Source organism: Vombatus ursinus, unplaced genomic scaffold, assembly GCF_900497805.2.
Source record: "Vombatus ursinus unplaced genomic scaffold, bare-nosed wombat genome assembly UNPS02014909.1, whole genome shotgun sequence".
Taxonomy (NCBI): Eukaryota; Metazoa; Chordata; class Mammalia; order Diprotodontia; family Vombatidae; genus Vombatus; species Vombatus ursinus.
Genome location: NW_020954687.1, coordinates 12,111,607 through 12,133,148, shown reverse-complemented (window position 1 = coordinate 12,133,148; position 21,542 = coordinate 12,111,607). Strand labels below are relative to the sequence as shown.

The following is a 21,542-nucleotide window of genomic DNA, read 5'->3' as shown; positions in this document are numbered from 1 at the left end:
AAGCATTTAGCACAATGTCTGGCACACAATAGGTGGTATCTAAAATTTTGAGTTTTAAATTTTCTCCCCTTTCCTTCTCTTTCTCCTGTCCAAGATGGCATGAAATCTTATATAGATTCTGCATATGCCATCATATTAAACATATTTTCACATTAGTCATATTGTAAAGAAGAATTAGAACCAATGGGAGGAGCCATGAGCAAGAAGAAACAAATCAAAAGGAACAAACAAAAAAAAAGAGAGCAAATAGTCTGCTTCCATCTGCATTCAGACTCGAGTTCTTTCTCTGGATGTGGATAGCATTTTCTATCATGACTGTTGGAGAATGTTAGCTGTTTTTATTGTTGTTGTTCTTGTTAGTACACACACACACACACACACACACGTATACATACATGGTGAGTGTAGACTATTTTACTCTTTCTAGCAGCTTGGCAGTGGAGGAGGAAGAAAGAATGTTTGGATCTATGTTATAACATTTACATCAGAGATTTGGATAGAAGCATAGATGGCATGCTCCCCAAATTTGCAGATGACATAAAGGTGGGAGAGATAGCTGTCATAGTGTATGACACAGTCAGGATCCAAAAGAATCTTAACAGACTACAACATTAGACCATTAATAAGTTAAAGTTCAATAGAGAAAAATGTAAATTCTTATATCCAGATACAGAAAATCAATATAAGTACAAAATGGAGGAGGTACAGGTACATAACAGTTGTTCTGAAAACTATTTAGGGGTTTAATGGACTTCAAGGTTAATAAGAGTCCGTAGTATGAAGTGGCAGACAAAAAGAAGCTAATTTAATCCTAATACTACTTTAAAATAGGTAATGCAGCTTCCAGAAATAGAGAGCTGATAGTCCCACTGTACTGTACTTTCGATGGACCCTTTCTGGATATTTTTGTTCACTTTTGGGCACCATAATTTAAGAAGGACAGGAATTAACTGGAGACTTCAGTATAGGGGGACAAGAATGGTCACTGGCCTTTAATTCATGTTATGAGGATTTGGGCGTATTGAAAGGACTAGATAAATTTAGTCTGGAGAAGAGATGACTCAGGAAGGACATGACAGCTCTCTTCAGGTGTTTGAAGAACCGTCTTGTGAAAGGGGGTTTAGATTTGTTCTATTTGCCCTGCAGTACAGAACCAGGAGCAATAGATGGAAATTGTAGAGAGGTCAGTGTAAGTTTGATGTCAGGAAAAACTGCCTAATAGTTGTAGCTGTCCAAAAGTAGAATAAGCTTTCTAAACAGAGGCTAGATAGCCACTTAACAGGCATGTTTTAGTAGAGATTCCTTTGTTGTATGGGATGTTTGGCCTAGGTGGCCACTGAGGTCTTTTCCAACTCTCAAATTTTATGATTCTCCCCATTTCATAGGTACTAAATAATTACACCCTTGTTATAATAGTTATACAAACTATTTTTTGAAGTAGCTGGTTATTAAACTTCAAAAATAATTCATGCTCATTTGTGTATTATTGTCAGTGATCTCAGATTTCATTTTCCTTATTACCTAGTTGTAAAATACAGTATTTTAGTTAACATTTTAAAAATTAAAGTAGAAGTACATATTTTTCATTTATGTACTTCTTTGATGGAATTATATTAGCTTATAGCTCCTTGAGTGCAGAGACTTTGTCTTATTCATATTTATTACTTGCCAAATCCAAATGCCTAGTTTTATAAAAAGACACATTTTTTATAACACTTTACCTGACTTTCCTTTGCCACTATTACATTCTTTGTTGTTGTTGTTTAGTCAGTTTCAGTCATGTCCAACTCTTTGTGACCGCTTTTGAGATTTTGTTTGGCAAAGGTATTGGAGTGGTTTTCCACTTCCTTCTGTAGCTCATTTTACAGATGAAGAAACTGAGGTAAATAGAGTTAGGTTACTTGCCGAAGGTCACACACCTAGTAAATGTCTGAGGCCAAATTTGATCTCAGGTCTTCCTGATTCCAGGCCCAGCACTCTATCCACTGCACCATCTAGCTACTATTACATTCTACATTGTATTATATTTATATACACATTATATTCTCACCCATCCACTCCTTTCCCCCACTCCACCTAACTCCCACTTATTGAATTTCCTGGAGGGGAGGGAGTTAATTCAGAATAAATAAACAAATAGATTCACTTGACCTAAAGCACTGATTTAAAATTAAAGAGGAATACTTAAACTTAATTATTTTTACTTTTCAGGTTTCATTCATATTTTTAAATGTCTTTGATCTTATTTATAGGCTCGCATACATCCATTCCATGTTTTAGTTGCATTAAAAACTTATAAAACAGGACATGGGCTCCGAGGAAAAGTGAAGTGGCTTCCTGATGAAGATATTTTGAAAGCATTGAATACTGCATTTTATAAAACATTTAAGGTAATAATTTTATTTGTCTCAATTTTTTAAAAAGACATAGTAAAGATATAATATTATTTAATATTACTGAAATGCCATTACTAATACTTGTAAATTTTAGCCATAGAGCTGAAGAATTTTGATGAAGCATTGATTTTTTTTTTTAGTTAATGTGATTTTTTTTTTTTCCCCCAAAATTTTTGTTATTGTTTCTAAAAGTAGTTTACCTGCCTGCAGACAAAGTATCATTGGATTTCAAATCAGTTTAAGATACATAATTTCTGTACCATACTATTCTAACAATTTACTTTGAAATTTGCCTAATTACTATAGGATATGCTAAAATATTAGAATACACTTAATATGAAATTAAATTGGTAAAATAGAATTCTATGTTTAATTAGCTAGCTTCTAATTTGAGGAATATTGACACAATAAAATGTTCTGTTTCATCCTGGCAACCAAACTTTAGAATAGAGGGAAATTTTTGTTGTACTTAACTGCCATGACCAGAGAAGGGTAACAAATAATGTCAATTTTTTAAAAAATGTAGTTTGCACATGTAAATATTTCTCTAAAATTTGTCCTCATGAAATGCTGATTTAAATGCCAGTACTAAAATGCAAAATACTGATTGGCTAATCCAAATTTAATATTGATAAAATTATCTAATCATGACAAATTAAAGTTTTTCAAATTCAGAGGCAAAAATATAAATCATTGCTTATGAACTCATTTCTGCAATATTATCAGTGTGGATCTCCCTCCATTGATGTAGACTGTAGCTCTTCCATTTCTCTCTACACTTTGTGACTTTTCATCTTCTCTTATAATAACTTTGAGGGCACCTAACGTGCTTGGGACTTTTCCTTTCTTTTTCTTGACGTCATGAGGACACCAATGAAATATATACTTTCTATTAGTTATCTCTCTCTTTTACCATATGACCAACCTATTTTCTTTTTCATGAGCATATTTCTTTGGTGACATCCTTTATACCACTTCTTCATATTGCCTTGTTTATAAATTGTTGTAAACTGTTTACACCAAACATGCTTCTTCATTGCCTTTTGAGTGAGCTTCAGTTTAATTCTTTGCAGGCTGTAGTGTTCTGTGACTTATAGCCATACATCAGAAAAATAATGATATTAAGAAAGTTATCTTCTGTTTCACAGAAAAGTTTAGTGTCTTTAAAATAGCTTTGGAGTTTCACAAAGGCCACCTGACTTTCACTCTTCCTCTTATTCAATTCTGAGCCTAGCTTATTTTCTGTTTGTTGTTTCTGGCCAAGATGTGTATACTAATGGATGAACTCTACAGCTTTTCCCTGTACCTGCAAACCATAGACTGGACAATAGACATTCTTTATCTGCTTGTTGTTTGTGTTTTGTTTTTTTGCTTTGGTGAAATTGTATAATAATAATGATGATAATTGTATGTCATTTCTTCAGTTTCTTGCATTAAAGCCCTCTAAGACTTCTAAACTTCCAGGTCTGATGCCTCTTGATAATGAGTAACATTCTTGAAGGATGTACGAGTAGAACACAAGCCTCTGGCTGGTTGTACCATCCTGGAAAGACTGAATAGGAGCTGCATGATGAACTCTGTTGCCTGAGAACCCAGCCTTGCTAAATTCAAAGAGGCTTATCACTAGGTTTGCCACAGGATGATGATTTTTTTGGCTAAACGACCTTTTACTAAATTGTAGAGAAGTTATAATCTTCAGAGAGTAGAGTACTCATACTAATGAAATCATATATTCTTGAAGTATTTAAATATATTTAATTACCTTTTCTAAAATATAAGCATGATATCAAAAGTTTTTCCTTTAATTAGCAAATCAAACAGTCATCTCTAGATATGCCCTATGAAAGTGCTTTATTGGTAAAATGATATTAAATGTGAAATGTTAAGGAAAGATTTTTACAGAATCTTAGTTTTGGAAGGAACCTCAGAGAATATATAGTCCAGTAGATACATGAGTAGGAATCACCTCTACCATATCTGCCCAAAATGGATCTACCAGCTTTCACCCAAAGAAAGGTAATAACAAGAAACCTCCCAAGAGATATTATTCCACTTTTGGACAGCTCTAACTTGTTTTTATTTTTTAAAAGAAATCATTTATTTTGTTAACCATTTCCCTGTTACATTTTTTAATTAAAATTTTTTTTAACATTGATTTTTTAAAATTTTGAGTTCCAGTGCAGTTAGGTGGCACAGTGGATAGAGCACCAGCCCTGGAGTCAAGAAGACTCAAGTTCAAATCCAGCCTCAGACACTTACTGGCTTTGTGACTCTGGGCAAGTTAATTAACCCTGATTGCCTGCCTAAATAAATAAATAAAGGATAAAATTTTGAGTTCCCAATCCTTTCCTTCCCTCCTATCCATTCCCTGCTGTTTGAGAAGTCAAGCAATATGATATCCATTATACACATGAAGTCATGCAGAACATTTCCATATTAGCCATTTGTAAAAGAAAACACATAAAATAAAGTGAAAAAAGGATGCTTCAGTCTGCATTCAGAGTTCATCAGTTCTCTCTCTGGAGAGATATGGATAGCATTTTTCATCATGGATATTTTGGAATTGTCTTGGATCATAGCTAAATCTTTCACAGTTGATCATTGTTATAGTATTGCTGTTACTGTGTACATTGTTCTTCTGGTTCTGCACCTTGCATTAGTTCATATAAGACTTCCCAGGTTTTTCTGAAACGATTCTGCTTGTCACTTCTTATAGCACAATAATATTCCATCACAATCATATAACATAACTTGTTCAGCCATTCCCTAATTTATGGGCATCATATTTCCAATTCTTTACTACCATAAAAAGGGCTGCTCTAAATGTTGTTGTACAAATAGGCTTTTGATCTCTGTAGGATGTATACCTAGTAGTGGCATTGCTGGGTCAAAGGGTATAGACAGTTTTGTAGCCCTTTGGGCATAGTTCCTAATTGTTCTCCAAAATGGTTAGACCACCAACAGTGTATCAGTGTCCCAGTTTTTCCACATCCACAGCAGCATTTGTTATTTTTCCTTTTTTGTTATGTTCACCAATCTGATTGGTATGAAGCGGTATCTCAGAGTTGTTTTAATTTGCATTCTCTAATCAGTAGTGATTTAGAGTTTTTTGGGTTTTTTTTTTGGTGAGGCAGTTAGGGGTTAACTGACTTGCCCAGAGTCACACAGCTAGTGAGTGTTATGTGTCTGAGGCCAGATTTGAGCTCAGGTCCTCCTGACTCCAGGGCTGGTGCTATATCCACTGCACCACCTAGCCCTAGAGCATTTTTTATGTGACTGTTGATAACTTTGATTTCTTCTGAAAACTGCCTGTTCACATCCTTTGATTCATTTATGCTTTGTTCATTTATCAACTAATGACTCTTATTTTGATAAATATGACTCAATTCCCTTTATGTTTGAGAAATGAGTCCTTTATCAGAGAAACTTGCTGTAAAAAATTATTTTCTATTTTCTTGCTTTCCTTCTAATTTTGGCTGCATTGGTTTTGTTTGTGCAAAAACTTTTAATTTCATGTAATCAGAATTGTCCATTTTACGTCCATGATCTTCTCCATCTCTTGTGTGGCCATAAACTCTTCCATTATCCATAGACCTGACAGGTGGATTTTTCCATGCTCCCGTAATTTGCCTGTGATATCACCCATTACATCTAAATTGTGTACCCATTTTGGCCTTATTTTTGGTATAAAGTGTGAGATGTTTTTCTGTTCCTAGTTTCTGCTAAACTGCTTTCCTGTTTTCACAACAAAATTTTTTGTCAAGTGATGAGTTCTTTCCCCAAGATCTTGGATCTTTGGGTTTACCAAACACTAGATTACTGTGGTCATTTACTATACCTGTTCTATTTAGGTTACATACCTATCCTATTTCACTGATTCACCACTCTGTTTCTTAGCTAGTAAGAGATTGGTTTGATGATTATTGCCTTGTAATATAGTTTGAAATCTGGTACTGCTAGACTACCTTCATTTTTTTTTTCATTGATTCCCTTGATATTTTTGACCTTTTGTTCTTCCAGAAGATTGGGTTATTTAAGTATTCTATTTCCTCATCTGTTAATCTGGGCAGTTTATATTTTTGTAAATATTCATCCATTTCACTTACATTTTCAGTTTTATTGGCATTGTCTTTGGGCTGAAACTAACTCCTAATAATTGCTTTAATTTCCTCTTTATTGATGGTGCATTCACTCTTTTCATGACAGCTCTGATTTGTTAAGAAGTTTTTCCTTACATCAGGCCAAAATTTGTTTCTTTGTCACTTCTACCTGTCTTTCTTATTTGTGTTGTCTGAGATCAAGAAGAACAAATCTAATCCATCTTCCATTCATTCATTCATTCATTCATTCATTCAAAAGTCATTTATTAAGATATCCTATGTGCCAGGTATCTTGCTGGTGATATAAAGATAAAAACATTCATTGTCCTCAAATGGCTTGCATTTTATTAGGTGAAAATAACCTGAACACAGATAAGTAAAATAGAAAATACAAAGTAATTTTTGGGTTCTTAGACATTAGAATCTAGTAGGTCAATTTAAGCTGGGCCATGAAGGAAATTAGAGATTGTATGATGCAGAAATGAGGAGGGATTTATATTACAGTCAGAGATGTTACCTGTTTGTAGAGTTTGGAGATTGAACTTTGTATTAGAGGAAGAGCAAGTGGACCAATTTGACTAGAATGTAAAGATTGTAAAGAGATTAATATGCAGTAAGCCTAGAAAGATAGACCAGAGCCAGATATTCTAGAGCTTTATATTTTATCTTAAATGTAATAGGGAAGTATTGGGACTTCTTGAGCATGGAGTGACAATGGTGAGACCCACGTGTGCTTTAGTAATTTCCTTTGGCAGCTGTGTGTTTTAATACCTAATTTTTTCCTCTTTTAGACAGTTGAACCAACAGGAAAACGTTTCTTGCTAGCTATTGATGTCAGTGGTTCCATGGACCAAAGAGTTTTGGGCAGTATACTCAATGCTAGTACAGTTGCTGCAGCAATGTGTATGGTGAGAAAGGCTTTTTTGCATTTTGTTCTACTGTAAAATGTGTATTACCTAACCAGGTTGTAAAGCACTTATTTTAAAATATGATTTGATATGATGATTAAATTAGGCTTTCATTTACTTTCTGATAATAAATACTTTTAGATTTCATGAGGTTTTGTTAAGCCAAGTCTTTGTTACATTGACAGAATGCAAATAGTGAATAGATTATACTTTTTAAACAGTGAGGAATTAAATGTTAGTAAGAGTTTTGAAAAATTGCTCATAAAAACTATTTAATAGATATAATCTTGGAAAAAGTAGTGAACTAGGACTCAGTTGACCTAGGTTCTATTACTGATTCTGTCACTGTCTAAATATTAGGTAAGTCATTTAGCTTCTTTAATTTTCAGTATCCTTATCCATAAATAGAGGAAATACTGTCATCCTTATCTACCAATCAGGGATGTTGTTAGGATCATATGAAATCATAAACATAAAAACACTTTCAAATGTATTAAATTACTTACATATGCCTAAGTTATGTATTAGTATACTTACTGTTTCAATTTAGAGTTTTATGTGCTAATTGATGAACCTTTCCTAATCTATTTAAGATGACTATAATTGGATTTTTCAGGTTGTTGCAAGAACAGAAAAAGATTCCCATATAATTGCATTTTCACATGAAATGGTACCATGCCCAGTGACTATGGATATGACTTTGTGTCAAGTGTTGAAGGTTATGGATGAGGTAGGTAACAATTTTGTGAATATTTTTGTTGAAGGTAAATATAATTTGCTTCATTATTAGATCTAGTCCAAGAATAAAAAAACATTTTCAGGTGGTAAACAGAAATTCCATTGTATTGAATTCCACTATGTATAGGGCACTATACAAGGTAATTCAAGTAATGAATAGAGAAGAAAGTTTCTTAGATGAAAATTTTTCCTGCTTTATTTATTTTTTATTTTTTTAAGACTATGTTTTCCTATCTCACTCAGGCTGTTCCAGTACAGGGATTACTCATAGGCCTGTCCCACTCTGATCACCATAGTAGCTTTGACCTCCTCTGCTTCTAGCCTGAGCCTCTTCACACTCAGCCTCCCCCTCTTTAGGTCTAACATTCCTAAGGAACATCATTATATATGAACTTAGTGCAGACACCTGATTGGCTTAGCCCACTGCAACCCAAGCTCAGGAGACCTTAACTGGCCTTACCTTCTGGGGAGGCTGGGGTTACAGGTTTGTGCCACTGTACCTCACTTCTTTGTTTTATGAAATATTGCTTATTTATTTTCATAATATAGAAATAATAGGAAACTGGACTGTGGAGGATAGATTGAAGTGGGGAGACTTGAGAAAAGAGACCAATTAAAAGGTTATTGTAGTGTTCCAGTAAAGAAGAAGGGTCTCTGAACTAAGGTAGTGACTATATGTGAGAGATGTTGTGGAAGTAGAAATATGGCAGTTCACTGATTATGTGTCCTGAGGGAAAGTAAGGAGACAAGCTGATAATGCTGAGGTTATAAACCTGGGAGCCTGGAAAAATGATGGTTTCTTCAGTGGAAATTTGGGATTTTGGCATAGGGCTGGGCCTGTGGAAAAAGATGAGCTCTTAGATGTTGATTTTTGAAGTGTCTCCCTTCACAGGGAGAAGTTTTGGTATAAAGGCAGTTTTATTATAGTGCATATGATACAGGTCATAAATTCATGTATCAAAGTACAATGACAAGCAAACTAAACTATTATCTTAAATACCACACTAATATATCCCCTTTGGGCAGAAAGACTAGTTATCTTGAACAACACACTCCAGTTTAGGTGCTTAATATATGTATAAATCGATAAGTGAAATGATTCTAAGTTTGTTAGATTTATCTAATTTACTAAGATACTGTCTTATACTTGATGTTCATTTTTTTTTTTTTAGATTCCAATGGGTTGTACCGATTGTTCTCTCCCAATGATATGGGCTCAGAAGACAAATACAGCTGCTGATGTCTTCATTGTGTTCACTGATAATGAGACCTATTTTGGAAGTGTCCATCCAGCTGTGGCTCTGAGGGATTACCGGATGGTAAATTGGATTTTGATATTTTGTCTTATGACATATAATCCTGAAGTGTTAATATATTCAAAGAAAAATGTATGACAGCCTATAGTTTTGCTCAATTGTGTAGGAAAGAACAGTGGTATTTAGTAATACTAGTTATGTCCTTAGAATTAGGCAGGTATAAGAAAAATTATTGGACTGATAAATTTTTAAAAATTTTAGCCATTCTTAAAATACATCACTAGTAACCTTAAGAACATATATTTCTAAGAATAGGGAGAAAAGATATATGTGTAACTCAGCTGGGCTTATTTTAGTCATTTTAAGAAGCTTGATAAATTCAAGTAGGATTTCTGAAATGTTAAGGTTTACATAAAACCAAAGCAGCAAGTATAAATTTCACTGGTAGGTGGTGCAGTGTTTAGAACACTGAACTTGGAGTCAGGAAGACCTCCAGTCTCAGACACTAGCTATGTGATCTTGGGCAAGTCACCTGACTGCTGTTTGCCTCAAGTTTCCTCAGCTGTAAAATAAGGATCATAATAACATCTTCCTCTAGGGTTGTTGAGAGTATCAAATAAGATATTTGCAAAGCACTTAACACAGTGTCTGGCACATAACAGGCACTTAATAAATGTTTATTTACTTCCTTTCCTCCTTCCTTATTTAAATGGTGATTTAAATGTTTTATAAATAACTCATTTATTCGATAAAGAAAAATCCTTTTGCAGCTTAAAAAAGCTGTAGAGAAATATTTACTTATATTCTTTTAATGGTAATGCTAGAAGGAACTATAGATCATCTAATTGAAATCCCTCAACATACATGAGGAAAATGAAATAAAGACCAAAAAATTTAGTGAAATGCTACCTTTGGATGAAGCATCAAGGCATTAAAATTAAGCACATTTCTTAGACTTAATTCTTTCTTTTAAACTTAAGCTAAAACCTTAAGAGAATTTTCTTATTTCTAAATAAAGCAAGGTTAACATTGTAAACATAAAAAACTTATGCCAAGATATTATAAGGGATATTTCCCACTGTTACATAATCAAAATTTTGGAACTTTGGCATGATATCTTCAAACATATCTAACTCAGTGACTTAAAGGTTGGTAGATTTAGAAGGGACCTTAGATGCTTTATTAAATCTATGACAGAGGAGTTTTAAAGTAGTTAAAATTTCCTATATTTTATCATTAGTGTAGAAATTAAATCCATATTTAAAATAATCAAAGTTTTCATCTATTTAATTTTACCCTGTGGATCTTTTTCTTTCTACAGAAAATGGATATTCCAGCTAAATTGATTGTTTGTGGAATGACCTCAAATGGTTTTACCATTGCAGACCCAGATGATAGAGGCATGTTGGATATGTGTGGCTTTGATGCAGGAGCTCTGGATGTAATTCGAAACTTCACAATGGATGTGATTTAATCTTCTGGCACCAGCACTTCACTTCATGTCCATTGCTGGCAGTGGATTTTGCTACAAATATCTAATAACCAGCTAAACTTAACTGAAAAATGACAAAACATATCAGAAAGTTACCCTTTTATCCTTTTTTCAGAAGGAAAGTAAGAACCTAAAATTACTTTGTTGTCTACTATATGTAATTTAAACTGCAAATAAATTAAACTCAACCAATATTTTATAAAGCACCTACTACTAAACTCACTGTAGAAACTTTACCTCCAACTTCTACTTAGAAGAAAAAATTTGCATTCTGATGCATTCACTGAAGAACATTTTTGCTTTAGAAAATCGTTAATAATATTTATTAGGTGAGAGCCAAAAATGAAAGTGGTCTTGACATCATAGACTATGTGCCATTTTAAACAATTTGCCTAAGCTGTGTTTAAAATTTCCTGTGTTCTCATTCAAAAAGGATAACTTTGATACTTCTATTGTTTGAATTCCAAATACTAAACGTACTCTTTGGGTGCACTAGACCATGTAACTGTGATGGAATATAAAAAATGATCTGTAAAGTTTTCTACTTGGGGCAGAGGAGGGATAAGGAACAGGGGATCATACCAAGAAACTTGAGGAAGTAATCAGAGGACATCTTATCCCCCAAAATAATTTGTGTGATCTTTACGATCACATTTTTAGTAGTTTTCTTACATATTGAAAATCAACTTTAACAATTTTTAATTAGCACTGATAGAATGCAAGGTAGGTAATCAGAAAACAATAGCAAATTCTTTGATTAGCATCTTTGTATAAGTTTATATTTTGATAAAGAATTGTTTTCTAGAGGAAAAACATTTAATAAGTTGCTCTGGATTATGAGAATATTGACATAAATTCACTACTTAAAAACAGTTTAGCTAGTCTTGACAATTCCAATAATCATCAAAATTAAACTATATTAAAATTTAAAATTAATCCTCAGAAATGAAAATTTGCCTACTTTGAAAGTAGATATTTTAAAATAATTATGTTCTTAACCATTATTTTAGCTAATTGCATATTAAATGAATTTTTATTATCTATAGTATAAAACAGCCACTAGCCTCCTATTGCCAGTTATTCTTTCAGGTAACACAAATTTAGTAAACTCTTTTCTGGTCACAGAAAATATGTGACAAAAGATATGTCTATGGTAACTTTGCAAAGGACTTTGTGACCAATCATTGTTTATGAATTAAAGCAATAGTTCACTAATATCTTCAGGGAAATTTTTTAAAATTGAGTGTGGTTATTAAAATTTTTATTTAGTACACCAGAGTATGCTAAAGAACAAATATACTCTTGATAGGAAATTTTCTTTAATTTTAAGCTTAAAACTTCATTGTTCCTAATTTTCATATGATTATTCCAACAGTAGTCTCTCAATATTAAAACTTTAATTTTTCATTTATTATTTTTTAAAAATTAGTGTGTAAGAAGTAAAACTAGCAAATACAGATCTTAACTTTCCACTTGCTTAGCCATTAGAGATATGCATGTGTTTGGTGGGGTCAAACAGTATTATTGTAGTTTATATACATAAGTTTTTTCTACTTTTCGGAAAATTTTTTCAGAACAGTAATTTTAGAACTGTGATAAAGCTATTATTGCAACCATGACTTCAGATAGCCTGGTAGCAGTTTCAAATTGCTTCCTGCATGAGTCATACTATAGTTTCTTCCATACTTTAAGGATGTATGATTCTATTGTTGTCAGTAGCTTCTCCACCAAGGTAGATTACAATCTGTCAGTTACTAGGCAGTGTTTGAGAGCGGCCATGGCTAAAAAACTTATCCTTCCTGCAGCCAGCCTGGCAGTGAGCATCTCTTGTCTAGCTAAGGTGGTCCTTGTATAGCAGTTTATCACCAGGCTACTCCTCAAAAGCCCTTCCAGCTTGGTAGAATCCGCCAGACAGCACTTCCTAGATTGTGAGAATATAGGCCATATTTTTAGTAAATCAAGTTGTTACCAGAAAACATTCTTTCTCAGAATGCATTGTTACTTCCTATACTTCTGACGACATAACCAAACCTAAGATATATTTCTAAAGTATTTGAATTTTTTAGCTTTCTTATCAGATTTTAAGTGATAACATGTTAAGATGTTTTTGATACCTAAAACTGTCATACCATCCAGACAGAATTTAAAGAACATTTGATGGATGTATATAATTAGTTATTAAAATTACTTTTTGAGTACAATTTCCTAAGTTAAAAAGTTAGAAATACAGGATGACTACTCCTTGTAGAAATGTTGAGATAAAGTATAAAAACAGAGACTTATTACAAGTGTAAAATATTTCTTTTTTGTATCTATAAAGTCAACAATCTTTTATAAGTATCTTCAGGAATTAATATCAGAATCATTCAGAGAAATAATTGTGACCTTGGGAAATATAAGTCTAATTTAAAAGATTATGGGGATCATGATGTAGATGATGGATTGTTTTGTTTTGTTTTGTTTTTTTAATTAAAGTACCAGAGACATTGGAGAAAATTTGTTTAAGCTGGTTTTTAAGGGCTTGGTTTTTTTTTTTCCCCTAGTGATAAAATAAAGTTCTTTTGGGATGTTAGAAACAATATCTGTCACTTTGGTTAGCCTTTTAGGAGAGGGTTTTAGAAAAGGTTGTGTGTAAGTTTGTGGCCAATGTTAAAGGACCATGTTACTCCTACAGTTTCCTCACAATTCACGTTGACACAGTTTGGGAGTTGAATGTGTTTATGGGAATGACAAGGTGCTGTTAACTTACCTCACTGTAATAAATATACTAAGGCACAAATTCTACTTTGTGAACCATTTTTAGCTTTACTTCAATTATGAGAAAAAAAAGTTGCTTTTATAATCTCAAATACTACATATTACTATTATACCCTAATTTTCCATAAAAAGCAAACATAATCTTTCAAAACTGAGGCTGGAGAAGTGGTCTTGTAAAGGGAGAGATAGGAACTTGATGGCCACCTAAAAGTATTTGAAGAACTATCACGTGGTAAAGGGATTGTGAGATTTGTTTTGCTTGGTCTCAGAGGGCAAATCTAGGAACAAATGGGAAAGTTGCAAAAATATAAATTTAGGCTTGAGTAAGGAGTTCCTAATACCCTTTCCAGAAATGTTCTACCTCAGGAAGTAGTAGGACCCCACTGCATCCCTTCCCAACCCCACCTCCCCTTCCCCACTAAAAGTCTTCAAGCCCAGGCTGGATCACCATTTGTTGGGTAAGTGGTAGATTGTAATGTTGTTCAGATAGGAATTCTACTTTGCAAAGTCATAGAATAAAATTTAGTGCTGGAAGGGACCAGAGAGTTCATCCAGTCCAACCCTTCCTCCCTATACCCCTGCCCCCCAAAAATTTACAGATGAAGAAATAAGTTGAGTGATTAAGTGACTTGCCCCCTTATATCACTGAGATAGTTTTTATTCTGTTGATTAAATAATTAAACAAAGTTTTTTGCTAGTTCTACCCTACAGGCTAAATAGTGGGCAGGTCATGGCAATTCTGTTTCATTATTTTATAATAAATACTTGGTCATGTAATTTAGCATTTTTTGTAAACATTAAGTACTTTTGATTTAGGGATATTAGATAATTTTGTTTAGTTAGCTATAACTTTTGTTAAACATCTCTGGCATCTCAATTGCTGCATGACTGAACCACTTTACAACTCAGTTCTCTAGCTATAGAAAAATATAACTTGTACCTGAAAAGGGTTTGATCTTTGTCAAGCACTTTGAGAATCTGTGGGAAAAAAATCTGTAGTATAAGTAACATTTTATTAATCAAAGACACTGCTTGTAAGTTTGTGATCTTCTTTTGAAATATATGGCCAGTGTACTTTGAAAACCACTTTACTTAAATAGGCTTGTTTAAAAACAAAATATTTATCTAAATTATCTTGTGAGAAATAGGTCAGTGGGGATTGGGTAGAAGCATGGAAATAAAATACCAAATCTACTCAAGTGGAATCAAGGACTCAAATTTTGAATGAGGGAAAGTCCATCAGAAAACATTTGACCTCTTGATTTTAAAATTTATTCTTTAAACTGCAGATTATTTTAAGGGACTTTAATCTTCATTTCATAACATAATTTTTTGCCATAAGAAAAATTATGCAAAATTGAGAAAGAATCATAGGATGTGATCTTTTATCTTTGGGTGATGCACCAGAATTTCTGAGTAAAGTTTAGGATCTGACACTGAATATAAAGATTAATATATTTTAAAATTAAAATTGTTCTCATCTGTGGTTGAATTTGTATGTAGCTTAAAGAAGTTATAGTTAGTAATCCATAAACATACCACTATAGCTTAGGAAACTAGTGAAAAGGCACTGTTTATCAACAGTGTTTTCATATGACATACATTTGATAATGTGGTAGAGGCACTGTAAATATAAGAATGTACTATCACGTTTAAAATATATAAATTTCAAAAACAAGTTTAACCATATAAATAATAACCTTGTATTTATTGTACATACTTCTGGTCTTAGGTAACTAATTTCCCACACTACATCTTTTCTACCTCTTAGTGATACTCTTATCTTACTACCCTCCTTCTTATACTTAATTTTTTCCCTCTTATTAAAAAAAAAAAAACATTATTTCCCTTTTGATATCTTATTCCAATCCTGCTCTACTGGGGTTATGCACAATTGTAATGTAGTACATATGAATCAGAAAAAAAGTAAATTTTAGTTTTGGCATGTTTATTAGTTTCTTTGCTTATAGGACTATTCTTTTAAATGCCTTAAAAATTTAAGATTTTGATATTTAGTTTTATACTAGCAATATCTGAACAATGTGCAAATCTACTGGGAAAAAACCTGAACTTAATATCTTATCCCTAAAGCAGTTGTGATAGCAGTTCATCACATAGAGTGTGTTAATAGCTGCCCAAAATGTCTTAAGATCAGATAGTCTTTAAATAAAAAAATTAGAGCCAACCATATAAGAACATTATTCCACCCTGGAAGTAGCATTACTTGAATAGGTCTTCTAAGTAAATGGCATTTTAAAATTCTGTGTTCTCATTATTAGAGTCAATAAAAATCTGCATAAGTACTAGAAGTCTCAGTAAGTCTGTTTATACAATTAGGGCATAAGAAAATCACATAAGCAAATAACTTTTATTCAGTCTTCATACTTTTACAACGTACCAAATCATTGGATTTTCTTTGGAAAAGATTGTCTTAATCATGTGTGACTTTTTTTACATGGTAAACTGACAAGGGAACAAGGGCATTAGTTAACTCTACCTTCTGGATAAATATGTAATAAAGTTACTTTTAAACACTGAAAATATCAAATTGTACTAGAAGTTTTATAAGCAGTAAAGTGGATAATATAAATTGTGGGAATTAAAGTTGGTAAACCTGTAACTCACAGTTATGATCGAATTCTCTGTGGAATTGATGATGAAATTGTGTGGCTAGCTAGCTGTTGTTTCTGATACTGTAAAGCAGATAGATGTTTTCTTCTGGTTCCACAGCTGTGGAGTTTCTGCTCCACTTAGAACCTACACCAAAACAACTTTTGTAACCAAACAAACAAAAATATATTCTCTTGGTTGTTCTTTTAAAAGTCAGGGTAGTAGGGTTGGATATTGATATACAAGGTCACACATAACTGTTGGAATATGCAAGTTAAGAACTAATTCAAAACCGTTATTAAAGTTTTGAAATGAAAACTTGTTAAGTTTTATTCATTTATAAATGGGAACTATTTTGGAAACTCTATGGCCCCATAAAGGACAAATTACAGTTGATGTGTAGTAAAATTATTGACAGACCTGTGTATTTTTGCTGCATTAAGTAGTCCTGAATAGTGTACATACAAATTAATGTAATAACATGAGTATACATGTACATGTCATAATAGGCACCTGAAGATCATGCTTTTGAGTTTCAGCTTTCTTCTGGTGTGAGGTCTAGCTAATACAGAAACTGTAATTTAGTTCTGCAAAAGTAATAGTTGTATGCTGTATAATAAGGTGCATTGCTTTCCAAAATCTGTCACTTTTGCTGTTATTGTGTTATGACAAGTTTATATAAAGTAACAATTCAAATATTTTTAGAGTGGGTAGAAGCCTTAAAGTGGAAATTTCAACTTTTACTGCCTTAAAGTGTCACATTCCAGTACAAACAAGTATACAGGGTCTCAGTATTACCATATACTGCCTTAAAAATGTTGAACTAGTATTTCTGAGGTATAGAACTTCAGCACGTTCTTTTAAACCGAGGCTTTCTAGTTTTGTATAATGACTGGAAATAAACTTTAAATTTAGAAACTTTACATTAGTTTAATTACCCTTTTATCAGGCAAGCATGGACACTTTGGTGTTTTGCATATACTATACTAGTCAAAACATGGGCACCTTCCCACCCCCAAATCTGATTTGTGTAAAATACTACTCCTGGTGAAAAGGTCAGAAAGAAAGGTGATGAAAAAAAATAACGAATATAGACAAGAATGATGATAAAAATTACTAGAATTTTTATTTGTTTTAGGAAATTTTTAACTTTCATAGTAAATATATTTTATACAGTAATTTTGCATATTTTTGTCATTGTATACCTGGGCTTTATTTTCCCCTTTTCAAAAATCTCATTTTAGGAAGGTGCTTCATACTTATATCTATAACAATATTCTTTTAATACACCTAGGAACATTTGATAGTTTGATTTTTTTTTTACTGCTTTACATAATTCTAAATAACCTAAACAGAATATTAAGATTATTAGATGACCTATTAGAATCATGTTGTATTAATAATCCTGTGTATGGGACATGTCCTCTCTAGAAGCTTATCTCCAAGAACAATGAATTTTAGAAAGCAGGTTAGTAGCATTTGTTCCAAATTACTCATATAAATCAACATATAAAAAGCATACATTCCATGTACGTGACTCAAAGAAACCTGTACTGGAAAATAAAAAAGTAAAATATAACAGTTGCAATAAAAAAATCTAGGCCAGTGGTTTGGTCAGTTACATACCTTACACACCTTTCGAACTTCACTGTTTTTCAAAGTGGAAATAGTTTTTAATATTAAAAGAAAGGTCAGCCATACACAAACACAATCCTGACTTAATAAAATTAAGGTACATATATATGATTCTAAATTCTGTAGAAAGATTTTTCCTAATTCTCCCTATTAATACTTTACAAAATCTTTGTAGTTTCCTCTGTATATAAACTTAACATATATTGACATTTTTTTCAAGGAAATGTCTATGTCTATTAATTGTGGTATTATGGAATAATTCTTCAGCTACTTTAGGACTTTCACATCACCTCTCCTCCTGAGCCTTGGATGAACAAACACAACAAGGAGTAAAAATCATTCTTTAGAGACTAAGGCAAAAAACATTAAAACCTTTGTGAAATGCTACTTGACTGCATACTTACTGTACAACTTGAGATGAACAATAAACTGTATATCAAATTGTCTTTTTATTTCTCATAAAATATTTACAGTGCTTAGATTTTAAACAAATTTAAATTTGTTTTATAATAAAGAAAGGGTAACAGGCCCTTGCAAAGCAATTCTTCACATTAAGAAATTTTTGAACAGATGACACACCAAAGTTAATATTAATTATATAACTCACCTAAAATCTATCTAAGAATTCCACTGGAAAATGTGGCTTGGGACACCTCTTTACTGTGCAATAATGACTGACTATCCAAGGATGAGGTAATGAGTGTAATTCATAATGAAAATGCAATTATTAACATCGGCATATGACATGAGCATGAGTTCTAAACACATAAGCCGCTAAAATATAGATTCCTTTGAGGGAAAAAATGTTTAATGAAATAGAATGAAGCAGCTATGAAATAGGCTTATAGCAATCAAAAAAACCTGATCACTTCTCTCAGGTTGTTTTAGACAAGAATAAACTATTACCTGTGGGCAAATAAACATTTTGGGGTTTGTGCCCAGCTAAGTTTTTCTCGAATTTATGGTAATGCAGCTGACTCATGGGACCAGAAACTAGGCCCTAAAACACAACACTTTCAATTCTTCAGTTTCCATTCTGGGGCTCATGACCCTAATTATTGAGTGCCTACTTCATTTTAAATGTACACACACACCCTTACCTCCTCCCCATCTCACTATCCACACTTGGTACACTGCATGCCCACACCTCCCCTCTTTGCTGCTTTGCAGCTATCATCAAGTCATACTCTTTCTGCTACTGGAAACTGACTCCCCAAACTCAAATTTCCCTATCTAGCCATTAAGCAACATATGAGCTGTTTTTTCCCCTGGTAAGCTCTGATTCTCTTTTGTCTTTTATCTCAGTACTTAGCTCTATTCCACAGAACTTGGGTAACACTAAGCAATTAAATACTTTTTAATTCATTTAACATACTGAATAATACTCAAATTCAGGCCAATTTAATTCCTTTAGAATCCTGTTGCTATAGTTCTACATTTTAGTTAAAGCTAATGATATTATGAAAAGGGAAGAAATTAAGACTGCAATTTTCTTTATGAATGATCAGTGCCCTATATAAAACATTAAAAACTATTGAAGGAATTCTAACCATAAACTTTTATTTTTGAATACACATGATTGAAAACATTTTCCCCAATACACAAACTTGACAATATGGTGGGGTGGAAAGAGTGTGCAAATTGGTCTCCTAATAAAAATCCCACAATGTAGGTTCGAATCCCACCTCCAAAATTTAGCTGTGTAACCATAAGCGATCATTTTATTTCCCTGTACCTCAGTTTCCTCATCTGTAAAACTTGCACCACTGTATCTGCACTATTTTATCCCTCAGTCTTGTGAGATATCATCACCTGATATAAATGTCAGTTACTCATCACATTTCCATCTTACTGTTCCTAGACTTTATTATTAAAACTTTGTATTGGTAATACTTTCCTCTTTTCTCAGAAGAGTGCTTCACTTCTCTCCTCCAACTTTCCCAACTAATATAGTTGAGGTAAAAGCAAAGAAAACGTATTGATAAAACAGTGAATGAAACAAATCGTGTTTTGGAGGGATAATATCCCCTAAGCTTCACCTGTTACAACATAAAAATTAAAATTATAATGGAATGAGGTCTTGTATAATGCAAAAAAAAAAAACAACAAAACCCCAACAATGACAAAAAAAAACAAAAACAGTGGCCCAGGAGGCAGGAGACCTGTATAACAATCTAAAATAGCAGGATGACCTTGAGCAAATCATAAAAGCTCCCTGTTACCTCAATAAAGGAGGTGGAAGAGACTTACGGGGTTTTAATTCTTAAAATTCTGATAAAATGAATTTAAGAGATTTCGTAACTGTAAGGTATTGATGTTGTAGTATTCCCACGCTCAACGCAACACACACGTTTTCTCTCTCTCTCTCTCTCTCTCTCTCTCTCTCATATGGGAGTCAAACAAAGTAGCAGAGAGAAATAGAAACGTCAGTCTTGCTTAACGTTCATGTAGACCAGGGGTTCTTAACCTTTTTTGTTTCGTGGAGCCTTTTGGCAGGCTAGTGAAGCCTATGGACCCTTTCCAGAATGTTTTTGTTTTAAATTCATAATTGGAGGAAATGCCAAAATTTTGTTAGAGGTTGGTGAAAATAAAAATGTAATTTTTTTTCTAGCCACGTTCACAGACCCTACCACCCTGAAATCTATGAAGAGATCTGTGGACACTAGATTAAGAAGACTTTTATTAATCTGTAAGGCAGAGTTGAAATGAAATGCAAAGTTCAGCAATAAATGTTGCCAAACCAACTGTTCTTATAAAACAGACTAAGCCAGGTGGGGAGCACTGAGACCCACCACAGGCTCACCTGACACAGGTAGATTAAATGACAATAACACTGAAATTAACAGCTGCTCTTGCTCCTGCTCTAAGAGTTCAAATGTTGGGAGATTTTCTTCAAATTGCATCAATATTGTAAAATATAAAATTAGGTTAGCTTTTTAAAGACATCTAGGGTTTTCAAAATAAAGATGTCTAGTGTTACCGCTTTGAACCAATGGCATTGAACAAAATCCCTCATCCATATTTAGTAATTATAGCAAAAGCTGTGGTGTTCTGAAAGTTTTTCTTGGAATATCGAGAGGTCTTAATATCTCTATCTTTAGTAGTTGAGTGCTTTCTCATCTCCTTCAAATTATCATATACAAATATGCATTATTTCCCCAGCAAAATGAGAGGTCCTTGAGAACAGGACCTGTTTCATGTTTTTGTTTTTGTACTCCCAACATCCAGCACACCATGTTCCATGTAATAGGTCTTAATAAATGCTTGTTGGACTGGACTATAAAGTTCAAAGAGTCTCAGTGTTTTCTGTGTAGTGCATATAAATTTGAGGGGGAAAGAAAAACTTGCTAGGAAAATCCTGATTACTCTGAGCTGCCACTTTTTAAATGGGGTATTAATCAGAAATATATTACGTTCTTCTACCACAGAAGCCTGTATCTTTTTCTGTGAAGGTGTTTTCTCCCTCTGAATTCTCAACCATCCTGGCATAAAAACGTGTAGCTAACTCTTTTCTAGATGTCACATACCCTACCCTACACAAAGCAGACGCTGAGTAAACTGGTACTAATGATATAAGAGATTGGAGATAAAACTTGATAAAAATAGGAAGTGATTAAGACATGCTTTTCCTTATTTATGCTGTAAGCTGA

The 21,542-nt window shown here is 33.1% G+C and overlaps 1 protein-coding gene across 1 annotated transcript in view; it reads left to right on the top strand.

Moving 5' to 3' along the window:
* The window catches only part of RO60 (Ro60, Y RNA binding protein), a 37,108-nt gene extending 20,533 nt beyond the window's left edge, over positions 1-16,575 (top strand). The window contains exons 5-9 of the mRNA XM_027843425.1: positions 2,253-2,390; positions 7,288-7,404; positions 8,021-8,134; positions 9,315-9,461; positions 10,720-16,575. Coding sequence (XP_027699226.1) covers positions 2,253-2,390; positions 7,288-7,404; positions 8,021-8,134; positions 9,315-9,461; positions 10,720-10,872 — 669 coding nt within the window. The 3' untranslated portion in view covers positions 10,873-16,575. The remainder of the gene's footprint in view (positions 1-2,252; positions 2,391-7,287; positions 7,405-8,020; positions 8,135-9,314; positions 9,462-10,719) is intronic.
* Positions 16,576-21,542: the final 4,967 nt, after the last annotated feature.